Genomic DNA, 12,482 nt, shown 5'->3' with positions numbered 1-12,482 from the left:
TTGATGAAAGATCGAAAAATCAACAAATATAGAAGGTCAGTTTACAATTTTGGGAAACCGGGAGGAAAGTGAAAACAAATGCTTGACTTGTTTATAAGTTTGTTTGGTTTTCTTTTTCAAGATTTATATAAGTTAATTTGTTTTGTTCGAATGAGTAACGTCTTCAGGTATATAAGCAAAATACTTATCACTTTTAAATAAAATCACAAACACTTACATGCTTGTTTTGGTTGGATATAAGCTATTACCCTCGGATGGCTACTGGCAGTAGAACCCCTCTACGGAAGCAAAACTGCAATGGAAGCCACCCAACATAAGATTTCACGGCGCCTCAAGGAAATGACATTCAGATCGAAGCACTTCCATTGACGGCAAAGACACATTTTCGACCCACAGCAGCGCTCAGCCCCCTGTTAGAAAAAACAGCGAAAACAAAGCCAATGCGCCGAGATAAACAATCGAAAACATCGCCCAGCTTACACTGCAACTGCAACTAATGTTGCTGCACTGAAAAAGAAGAGTGTAAAAAAACTAAATTCAGATAATATTTTAAGAACTCACCTTCACTTTTTACTTATAATAATAACCTTTTCTGAAAGTAAATGGTAACTGGAATAAAAAATAATAGTTTTCACATATAGGATTCTTGCCCTAAGGTATTCTTGCCCGATTTTATTTACCGTGTCGTTACAACGTCACAATTGTCATTGGCTCTAGACTAGAATCTAGCCGAGCTGAGCTGAGCTGAACCCCTGGGCGAAGCTTGTGGCTATAAAAGCGACGGCTACTGTCGCTGGAATGTTTAATTTGCTCAGAGCAGAAAGCGGTAGTGGACGTCTCCCAGAAAACGCGATAAGTGAATATAAAACTCGAACTTGCGTTGCTGTTCGTCCTGTTAAGGGAATAAAACAAAAACCTTTTTAAAAATGGCTCTGGTTCCGGCTACCAACAACACAGATTGGGACTACTGGGATTACCGCCGGAGGCTGTGGCGCGATTGGGACTTGAACGACTGGGACTTGCCCTACTGGAAGCGGTCACTGTCTCGCGTTGGATCCGCGCCCGATCTCAGTCGGGTTATTGTCGGAAAGGACGGCTTCGAGGCCAATGTGGATGTTCACCTGTTCAAGCCGTACGAGATTAGTGTTAAGACCTCGGGGGATACGGTCATTGTGGAGGCCAAACACGAGAAGCGACGGGACGGTGATACCTTCGTCGGTCGCCACATCGTCAAGCGGTTCGTCCTGCCCCGAGGATATTATCCCAATGACGTGCGATCGGAACTGTCATCCGATGGCATACTCACCGTCAAGTGCCCGCCGTATTTGACCAACGAGCGGAGTGTGTACGTCCGCCAAGTGGGTCCTGCGTATCTAAGCATCAAGAACTAACCAAGTCTACAGCATCGCCATTCCGTGTTTTGTTCTTAGTTCTTTTCTGTTGGAGCAAAAGTTGACCGACAAAATTATGCACATAATTCTAAGACTAGAATTGGACTCTTTATGTAATTAACAAGCCAAAAGTTGTTTAGTTAAATAAAATAAAAGTTTAATTTATTAATAATGAATGCCGACTGTCTTATTTGGAAGTGGATGTGCGAGCGGATGTGAACCAAGTCACGAAAATGTCAACATAAATTGAATTTAATTAAATTAAATACTTGAGTATTCATGCGATCTGAACAATCGATTGTTTGTTGATATTTTTATCAAGAACTCGCTCTTGTTGATGAATCTTTAAGAAGAATATACACATATGATCGAAGCAAATAGTATTTCCTCTTGTTCTAAGAAATTCGTTATTTCGGTTGGTTCGAGAATTCAATTCAACTCAATTTATTTTCAATGGAACGATGCCAGTTTAATCGAGTGCAGATCTCTCTACTGTGGACACCACGCCCTCTAGCTATTTCCGCAGTTCGCCAACTAAGGTCATTTTTTAATGTAAATGAAAACCCACATTGAAATGTTGAACTGAAAACTGACCATAGACAGAAAAGCGCTTTGAGGCAGTTCGCACGCGTGGGTTTTCTACAGTTTTCTATAGTTTTTTACTTCTATTCTCGCCAGTAATTAGAACACGTAAAGCAGAGCGACTTTAATTTTCAATACGTAATAAAATAATTGAAAAATATATGGAATTAAGGCAGCTTCTCAGCTTATCGTATAGATATACGCTCTAAAAATGTGCTCAAAAAAAATTCAGATCAAAATTTTTAAAATTACAAGAGTTAAAGGCCTTTACATGGAGCACATGTCAAGCAACGGTCTTTAAAAGCCAAAACTTTAAATGCGTTTATCTCGGAACCACATTTTCGGACCTTGCGGAAGTAATTGAAGGCGTTGGTGTTAACCAATCGCCATCAAATTTTTTTAACTAATGAACTAGGATTATGCAAAAATATTGAAAATTGTTTATTTGAGAAAATAATTACTAATAACTTTTGCAATTTTCATTTTGTTTGTTCTGATCCCAGCTCATTTTATGCACAGTACTGTACACTTTAAGAATCTTTTTGGTTTTTTTTGTTTCCGATTACCCGTTTTGGCTGAATCACTTCCGTAAGCGGGACACCTTTTCGCCGACATGCCGCCACTGAGTAACGCCCCCTCCCGCCCCTTTTTTGGTTTTTTCAATTTCGAAATTTTTTTTCGCAAAATAAATATGTTTACAAATAAAGTTAAAAATTTCAGTTTTTTATCTAAAACCGTATTCTAAAAAAAAATTTTTTTAAGTGCCATTTTACGGCCCCACACGGTTCTCACCTGCCTTAATAATTCAGTACCAGTGCACACTGAAGTCATGTTCACTACACAAATTCAAACAACAATTCTGAAATTATTTCTTAGAAGTCTGTTTGTTTACTTAAACATTCAATTTTTTAGGTATTTATAGCAGTACAGTTTGGAAAAGACTAAGAGTAGGTACATAAAGAAAGTGAAGATTGTGCAGCATTCAGCATTTGCGTTGCGAATACTGCTGAGAGTGAGAGTAAAAGTAATTTTAATTTTTTTTTAATTGCTTCTTAATTTTCTGATAAAATTATATTAATTGTCAAGCACACCGACATTTTAAAATACAAGTATTGTGATGAAGTGATTCACTATTCTAAACAAACGCCTAAAATGCATAAATTTCTTTAGATTCAATTTGGAAAGCAACCACAGTTGACTGTAAAATATTATGAAAATACTGTCAGAATAAAATGAATGTACCAAATATAGAAGTGCATAACGACAGGAATAAAATCAAATATTATTAATGAAATGTGAATTTGACTTCAGCATAGGTGCAATTTGTAAGGTATCTTTTTTAAGACCTATTACGACACAACAGTTTTTTTTGGGTGTAGTTAATACTTTCACGTACACTCCCACGATTAGCGGCTTTGAATTAAGTAACAACTGAATTCGTGCTTAATTGTCTGTCAATCCGCGATCCAATTATGTGCAACCTTACAAACTAATTTGTCAATCAACTAGTGCAGGGGCGGACGCAGGGGGTGTTTGGGGGTCCGGACCCCCCCAAAATCACAGACTTTTTCAAATTCCCTTACAGCACACGGCCTTTCAACCATATAAACTAAAAATTTTTTTGACCGGACCCCCCCAAACGAAAAAATTTTTCGACCGGACCCCCTCCAAAATTTTTTCTGCGTCCGCCCCTGAACTAGTGAAAATGAAAATAGTGGAAAATGGAACACAGGTCTCACAGATATCACTCCATATTAACCGGCCACACTAACAAGTCAAAATTATTCTATCATATCATCAACATAAAACATAAGATATTTCAACAAAATTAAAGTTTAAATTAATTTTAAAAAAAATGTTATATTCATGCATTTCTTTGTCAAAATAGCAAAATGTCTGCATTATTCGCCTTAAGCGAAATTCCAGTTACTTATAATGAATCCAACCTTGCTGAACATACGCTCTGACTATTATGAGATTGCGGGAATAAAGAAATTTTGGAACGAAATTTTATAAATTAGAATCATTAATTTTTTTCATTTCTCTTATCCAAAGTCTTGCAACCAATCCTCATATTTTGTCAGTAATGTAAGAAATGCCCAGTACCATCGATAGTGTCAACAAACTATCGATGGTGGCTCAGAAAGGCAACAATTCGATACCTCGCTAGTGGCGTCGATTGTTTCCCAGCACTACCCTGTTCATAAAAATAGCAGTGCAATAGCAACGAAGTAAAAAAATTTTAATTTTAGTGGATAGAGCCGCCACTGTTCACAGGAAGAAAGGAACTTGATAGTTCAGCTTAGAAGCAGGGAAAACCTGTAAAGAAATCCAAGATATGGTAAATTTTTCTGAAAAAATAGTATCCAATGCAATTGAATATGAATGGAAGACCGAAACACGTGGGCCCAAACGAAAAACCATCGATATTGAGGACCGAAGAATAGTGCGCTTCAGCAAAACGAATTAAGTTGTTTTTAAGATTTGTTAAATTTTTTAATTTATTTTGGTAACACTGCTATTATTATGAACACCACATTTTGTCGTTATTATTTTGTTATTATCTATTTTTCGATCTTAAACATTTACGTCATAAGCACTGCTATTTTTATGAACACAGCTGTCACAGCTTACGTCATTGAATAAATTATAAAAAAAAAACAAGAAAGGAAGCTAGCTTCGGCAAGCCGAAGCTTATATACCCTTGCAGTCATCAAATATGTCGAACAAAACGCATAAAGGCTAGACAACATCGAAGCTAAGACGATTTTTCTATTCATTTCCCATTTTTTTGACTATAGAGATATGGGAGCTATACGATATAGTTGTCCGATTTTGATCAAATTTAACTCGTAATTCAAGAGTCGTAAGAACACTCTATATTCCAAAAATCATACTTTTCTGATGAAAAACAACGATGTTATCAATTTATTTCCATTAATTCTATATATAATTTTCGATCTCTCCTATGGCAGCTATATGATAGAGTTATCCGATTTTGATCAAATTTAATCCGAAATTCAATAACAGTTAGAAAACGCCATCTTGAAGAATTTAAGTCGATCTGATGAAAAACAACAGAGTGAGAATTTTTTATTTCATTCTCTTGTATTGGAGCTATCCGATATAGTCGGCCGATCCGGCTCGTTCCGACTTATATACTGCGTGCAACAACTACACAACTTTTGGGAAAGTTTCAGCTCGATAGCTTTAAAACTGAGAGACTAGTTTGCGCGGAAACGGACAGACGGACAGACGGACAGACGGACAGACGGACAGACGGACAGACGGACAGACGTACATACATATTTCGATTCTGCTCGTGATGCTGATCAAGAATATATATACTTTATGGGGTCTGAGGTGTCTCCTTCACTGCGTTGCAAACTTCTGACTGAAATTATAATACCCTTTTGCTCTGCAAGGGTATAACAACAAAGAAAGCTAGCTTCGGCAAGCCGAAGCTTATATACCCTTGCAGTCATTAAATATGTCGATCAAAATGCAAAAGGACTAAACTGACTGACGATTTTTCTATTAATTTTCCATATTTTCGAATATTGTTCGTATGGCAGCTATATGATATAGTTGTCCGATTTTGATGAAATTTAATATGTAATTCAAGAGTAGTTAGAAAAATCTATATCTATATTGTCTGATGAGAAACAACGATGTTATAATTTTATTTCCGTTATTTCTATATAGATTTTTCGATCTTTCTTATGGCCGCTATATGATAACGTTGTCGGGTTTTAATGAAATTTTTTTATTGAGAGGGTCCGAGGTGTCTCCTTCACTGCGTAGCAAACTTCTGGCCAAAATTATAATACCCTTTGCTTTGCAGGGGTATAACAATAAAAACGTTCATCCAATTAAGTAAAGTGAAAAAAAGTTCCCAAAAGTTGAAGGTTTTTATTGTCTTTTTATAAGGCAAGCGAATGTTTTCTCTGTTTAAGCGACTCAGCTTTGAAATCCAAAGAGTAGTTTGGCGAGAAACATCAGTCGGACAGGCTGATTTGACTCGGATAAAATAATAAAAGTGCATAGTACATCTTAAAGGGGGAACACAGCTTATGAGGTCGAAAGTTAGCTGTTTTTCATGTTTTTTTTTTTTTTAACCAGGAAGGAATAATCTCAAATTGTTTAAACTTGGAGGATATTTTATTTATGTTTTCAAGTACACTTTAAATTTTTTCAAACGATTTCCGCCGGAAATAGTGGAGTTACCGCGTGCAGTCCATGGGCGATTGCGATCCTAGCATTAGGCTTGAGTGCCTGGGCGAAACCGAGGTGCGCGAAAAGCCTATTACGGTAAAAAAAAAATTCCGAGGTGCGAGAAAACGCTTTTTGCACATTAAAAGTTAATGTCACCATTAAATTTTGATTAACAATAAATAATTTTTTTGACCAAGTAACACATTTGAGGACATTGATTTGTAATGTGTAAAAAGCAGAGCTCGCAAATAATAGTCGACCGTTTCTCGTTGTCTGCTAATAACAGTCTTCTCCTGACCCTTTACGAAAAGACTCAGAGAACGACCGATTTATGGGTTCGTGAATGGGTTCGGTTGCGCTCAGACCGAAACCCTTTTTTTCTATTCGGTTTTGTTCTGGTTGCTCCAGGACCGTTTTGTCGTTTTCAGTAAAGCAAAAGGTCTTTTGCATATGTATTGGCATACAGTGCACGTATAGGCAAGCAAATCGTTAAACATCGGTTTTGCGGACGAAATATATTAATCGTTTTCGTGAATTGAACGTGTGTGTATAAATGCAAAGACCGTTTGCGTTGAGTTTTTCGGTCAATCGGTCTTTTGGTGACTCACTGTGCGAGCATTTCTCGATCTGCTCCTTACGCACTGCTGCTCATTCAAAGACCGAAATACAAAGAGTCCAACGAAAAGCGCTCAACAGAAAACACAAATGATGACAGCAAGGGTCTCTTGCTCAGAGCGAGATCGAGACAGTATGAACTTTTTCGGTTGTGCTCGCACCGAGAGCACTAGATGAAAAACGGTCAACTGTTATTTGCGAGCTCTGATAAATATATTATGTTGATGAAAACCAAATTTGTTCCATATTAGTGTTTATACTATGATTTTTCGATCTTAAACATTTACGTCAGAAGTTACTGCTATTTTTATGAACACAGCTGTCACAGCTTACAACATTGAAAAAATTAAAAAAAAAAAAACAATAAAAACGTTTATCCAATTAAGTAGAAGAAAGAAAGAAGAAGAAAGAAACTTTCCAAGTGACGACTCATTTCGGGATTATTTTTTTCTACGTTTCGTTGATATGTGGAGGAAAAGTGTTAGGAAAAGTTTTCTTAACCTGGCCAAAAAGGTGTCATAACTCAAATTTGCAACATATCATCCGCAAGTTGAGCATAAAAATACGTTATATAGTTGTTATATTACAAAATACTAAGATATATTTTCATTGACAGGTATAGTTTGGCTATGTCATACCATAATAGATTAATAACGCATGTCGTCAGGGTTGGACCACTTTTGTAGTCAGGATTGGGCCGTCAAAATTTTTTCTTTTTATTCTGATATTTTCGATTTTTGTTGTAATATTTCAATCTTTTGTAGCAAAAATATGCAAAAGAGTCTATTTTGAATGAGACAAATTTTTTACTTTTATAAATGTGGAAATTTATTCAGTGATTAGCGCACTGTTACCAAATTGGCAGCTTAATCTAATCTTTATATACAATATAATACAAAACTATGTCTAAAATGTAATTAGGGCAGGAGAATGAGACAAAGAAATTATTCCTAACTTTTATTCGACAAAAACAACGAGCGAAAAAAACAACTTTTGCACCAAAAACATGCACCAAAATACCAGCGAAACGAGGTAGTCCCCCAAAGGAAGTGCAGAATAAACTCTCTTCTGATGAAGATGAAGACATCGATTTCTGCATTATTTGTTTGGAAACTATGCCACAAATCGCAACAACTCTGTTGCGTGCATTGAATGCAAGAGGGAAGTTCACCTGAAGTGCGGAGAAATGCGAAAAAGTTATTTTATATGTCAAAACTGCAACTCTGAATCATTTTCTTGAACCGATATTTACTGTAAAATCCCGAATAATAAAATAAATGAGCAAAATAATGTTAGATTTACCTGAAATCAATTTTATTCCACCATGTTACGATATTGTCACGATTTTCTGAAGATGGCCCAAACCTGACAACATGGCCCAACCCTGACAACATTTTTTTTTTTTCAAACGCCTATAACTTTTTTTTGTTTTTGTTTTTTAATTCTCTATTTTTGGTGAACACTTTCTCTTTTCCAAATATGTAAAAACTTATTCTAAATTGTCATTCGTTCAGTACTTATGGGCAATGGTCAAAATATGGCCCAACCCTGACAACATTCCCCTACATCTTAAGGGGGGAACCCAGTTTATGAGGACGTTGATTTTTTATGTGTAAAAAAGCGTCCCGACGCACCTCGGATGTTTTTTACCATAATCTTTTCGCGCATCTCGGACATTAACTTTTTATGTGCAAAAAGTGTTTTCGCGCAGCTCGGACATTAATTTTTTTTTGTGCAAAAAGCGTTTTCGCGCAGCTCGGACAATTTTTTTGCAATCAATTGCGCACCTCTGCGCAATCTGTAATCATTAGGATTTTTTTTCATTAAAAACATATCCCTGCAGTTCCAAAATTGCTTTGTCGTCGATGAAGTGTGCGAAGTCGCACCGACGACAGCGGGGGTAGCAACCGTTGCCGCAGCGTCGCGAGTTCATAGTGACATTTTATATGGCACCGCCGTTTTCGGGATACATGTCGCTCTCGATGAACTTTTTGTCCGTTTCATCGAACGAGTCGTCGGTGGCTTATACGAATTTTGTATGGAGAAAATTCGTATAAGCCATCGTTGCTTTCGTAGCTGACGTGGAGGCGAAGTTTTCATCGATGGCTTTGGCGAGGATGTCCTTAGCGAAATCATCTATGTCAAGCCTAAAAATGTCATCCCCAAATTCATATGAAAAACAATATATGTATATATATTTATTTCTTTTTTATTTTATTAATATATCTTATTTTGTAATATAAGAAATAAGTACATAAATAATATGAAATTCAAAAGTTTTTGTTTACCACTTCTGTGGAGTATTTGCAGGACATCGGCTGTTTTGCGTCCATCTATGGTACAAATATTTTTATTATTACATGTTATATATTACTTTTGTTAATTTAAAGCAAACTTACCTTTCAAACGAATTTATGGGACATATGTATGGCTGAATTCTAAAAAGATTTAAATAAGTTTGTAGTAAAAAACATAATGTTACACTTACATGATTTTTAAACATTTCCGCTGCCCGTTGCACAAGTGAATTAATTTCACAACCAATCGTCGACGCACTACCTAAAAGAATGACGCAGGTCAATTTCATTTTTCTCCAAACGAAAGAATAGAAGAAGATAGAGGAATATCCCTTTTCCTTTCCTACACACATGGTTGCTTAATTGGCAAAAGTCCAAAGTGGACATCCAGAACTGCACGGTTCCTATCTTGTTTTCTCTTATTTTCAGAAAAAATCTACCGAGCGGTAGGCGGGGCAGTTTTCCTTTTTTCCCGCTCTCTAAAATTTGTATGAAAAAATCTTTCTTCATTCACTTTTAGATTTCGACACAACGCAACGCTTTTCTAAAAAATAATACTAGATGTAAAAACATCTATGAAATCGTGTAAGAATCAATTTTTTAGAGCATCAGAATGTGGAAAAAGCCAATAATTGTATGCGCGCTGGCATGTGTTTTACTTCATTCAGGTAAGTCGCCACGCGAATCTTTCTCATCAGTTAGGTAATTTCATAGAATTGTTTTAGACAACACAAAAATAATGCCTCTGACGAAATCTGTCTATCTGTGTACATCTTTTTTCACTGCTTGATAGCATATGCTCTTCAATTCTATTAATAAGTCTGCACGCTGATGGAATAGGAAAGCAGAAAATGAGCAAGGAAATGGTATGGAAAAAAGTAAATAAGAAATCATTTTAAAACCTTTTAAATTCAAAAGAATGGAACTGATGCAAAATTATACAACATACTAAAGTTTATTTAAAAAAATTGTTTTAAATTTTACTGTTAATTTTATCCATTTTTGACCTACTATTATAGGCTACTAATGTTTTATTATGTTTTGTTTTTATTTTATTTATTACAACACTCTAATTAGCTTCTATCACAATCTTCGCGTCTGCACTGTTCGCTTGCTTGATCAGAATGAACTCCTTCCTCATTATCGCTCTCTGCGTTCCATTCTCTGCCTATCCACTCATCATTAGAGCTCGAATAGCTCGGATCATGGCACAATTATACAAGGTAGTCCACTCGGCAAAATCATGGTCCCCTAATACGTAAAACAACTATAAAACAACCACACGACAAGCAGGCACGCACTGAAATTAAGAGACCAAAACCCGAACGACTTCGGTAGCCGAATGGGCCACCTTGTATAGTTGTATCATGGCTCGGATATGCATTTGCATGTGTTGCATGAATATTGTGCATATTTCTTTCCTTAGAGCATATTTTGATCGAAAGTGCATGTTTGAGCATATCTTAATATTTCATTCATCAAAACTGATAATAATTTAGCTGTGACATATGAAAATCATTCTGATACGAATAATAACAAAAAACTGAATACATAATTGTTGTAAGCAGTATCAAATAATAAAGTTTTTGTGCACTACGGTAACTAGGGCCTGTTTCGGCAACACTTATGTGTAAAAAACTTAATTCACTTGGAAATGATAAATGGGAACTACAAAAATTGAGTTAAAATGCTATGGTAGCGTGTGTTTGTCAGTGTGATGAGGTAGTAACACGTTTGTGTGGGAAATAGAAAAGGCCTTTTTTGATGGTTTTCCCGGCAATTATTCGATATTCTCTCACCTTTTAATCCTTTCCTGGACCACGACGAACATTTCCATAGCAAAAACAGATAAATCGGCCCAGCCGTTTTCGAGGAGAAGCCAGACTTACGAACGGCGTTTCGTGTTTAAAGTTGTAGCTTCCTCTAAAGAGCTCGCTGATTTGGAAAACTGGGCCGACCACTCCTGTTCTAAAGTCCCCCCTCCGAAAATTAATAATGGGTATGTTATTGTGGAAAAGCGTTGGACTGGCAACAGAAGATATCTTGTGGCCATTTACTCCTGCGAAGAAAATTACGAATTGAAACTTCACGGAAACTATATCAATTTCTGTTATAAAAAGAAGTGGACTGGGGACCAACCCGAATGTATTCTTAAGTCTTCTGAAGATGTTAATAATAAAAATGACAATGAAGTTAATTATATTCAAAATAACAATGAAGATGATTTTGATCGAAATGACAGTGATGATGATTATGATCAAAGTGACGATGAAGATTATTATGATCAAAAGGACTATGAAGATGATTCTTATCAAAAGGGCCCAACAGACGAGGTCAGATATTCCAAAGTATTTACTATCTTAATGGCTCCGTTTAAGACACAAAATAAATATTAAGACCTAATTTCTAGAGCTGTGAGGATGATAATGGAGGTTGCGCCCACATATGTAACGAGATTAGCAACGAATGCGAATGCTATGATGGATACACAATTAATCCCGACGATTCAAGCCAATGTGACGGTATGAAAAGAGATTTTAGGCTTTTGATTACTTTTCTAAGGAAAAGTGTGCTTTTAAAGATATTGACGAATGTGCGAAGTCGAATGGCGGTTGCATGCACACGTGCTTTAATTACGATGGCGATTTCGCGTGCACCTGTAATGATGGTTATATAATAGACGAGTCTGATGGAACAACTTGTTTGGGTATGTATTAAAAATTAAATAATTTAAGTTAAATAGATAAGAATATCTCCCTACTCCCTTTTTTAGACATCGATGAATGCGCCGATAAAAAACTGTCTTGGCAATGTGAAGGTGGCTGCGAGAACCTGAGTGGTTCCTTCCGCTGTTTGCCGTCATTACGGGGCAGAATACCGCCGAGCGATCAAGAGGCCCAAGATGGAAAAGTATTATGTATGCCCGGCTTCAAATTGTCGGTCGATGGTAGTGAATGCAAGGATATTAACGAATGCGAATTGACGGATAAAGACCCCAATTCCGGGCTAGTAACTCATCGTTACTGCCAGCACAAGTGCGAAAACACGATCGGATCCTACATTTGTCACTGTCCTGAGGGCTATCATTTGCTCAGGGATAACCAGAGTTGTGCTTCTAATGACCTGCCAGACCCACCAGCCACAAAAGTGTGTTTGTCTCCTGGTTTTGAACTTTCGGCAGATGGAAGCGAGTGTCAGGACATCAACGAGTGCGAACTGATGAACCCAGAGGATCCAAATAGTCCGGGTGGCTACAAGTGTTCCTGTCCCAAAGGATACCGCCTGGGTTCCGATTTTAAAAGTTGCGAGGATGTAGACGAGTGCCTAGAAAACAATGGAGGTTGCCAGCAAGTCTGCCGCAATCAGCCAGGTAAGGTGAAAA

The 12,482-nt window shown here is 36.8% G+C and overlaps 2 protein-coding genes across 10 annotated transcripts in view; both read left to right on the top strand.

Moving 5' to 3' along the window:
• The window catches only part of LOC108096223 (hyalin), a 48,854-nt gene that overhangs the window by 30,827 nt on the left and 5,545 nt on the right, over window positions 1-12,482 (top strand). For 5 of the 9 annotated variants that reach the window (XM_043208216.1, XM_043208213.1, XM_043208205.1 and 2 more), the window contains exons 2-6: window positions 9,621-9,768; window positions 10,940-11,448; window positions 11,511-11,622; window positions 11,682-11,807; window positions 11,874-12,470. In XM_043208216.1, coding sequence (XP_043064151.1) covers window positions 9,714-9,768; window positions 10,940-11,448; window positions 11,511-11,622; window positions 11,682-11,807; window positions 11,874-12,470 — 1,399 coding nt within the window. In that variant the 5' untranslated portion in view covers window positions 9,621-9,713. Of the gene's footprint in view, window positions 1-9,620; window positions 9,769-9,825; window positions 9,967-10,939; window positions 11,449-11,510; window positions 11,623-11,668; window positions 11,808-11,873; window positions 12,471-12,482 lie in introns of those variants that run through there. The other 4 variants (XM_043208211.1, XM_043208219.1, XM_043208222.1 and 1 more) reach the window with 4 other exon arrangements.
• On the top strand, window positions 802-1,567 carry LOC108096229 (heat shock protein 27). Its single transcript, XM_017197623.2, has one exon. The coding sequence runs from the start codon at window positions 927-929 to the stop codon at window positions 1,389-1,391; it is 465 nt and encodes a 154-aa protein (XP_017053112.1). The 5' UTR covers window positions 802-926; the 3' UTR covers window positions 1,392-1,567.

This window comes from Drosophila ficusphila, unplaced genomic scaffold, assembly GCF_018152265.1.
Source record: "Drosophila ficusphila isolate 14025-0441.05 unplaced genomic scaffold, ASM1815226v1 contig_106, whole genome shotgun sequence".
Lineage (NCBI taxonomy): Eukaryota > Metazoa > Arthropoda > Insecta > Diptera > Drosophilidae > Drosophila > Drosophila ficusphila.
This window is presented reverse-complemented; position numbering and strand designations above follow the sequence as displayed.

Coding starts and splice junctions, on each gene's coding strand:
- LOC108096229 (XM_017197623.2), top strand. CDS start 927: ATGGCTCTGGTTCCGGCTACCAACAACACAGATTGGGACTACTGGGAT.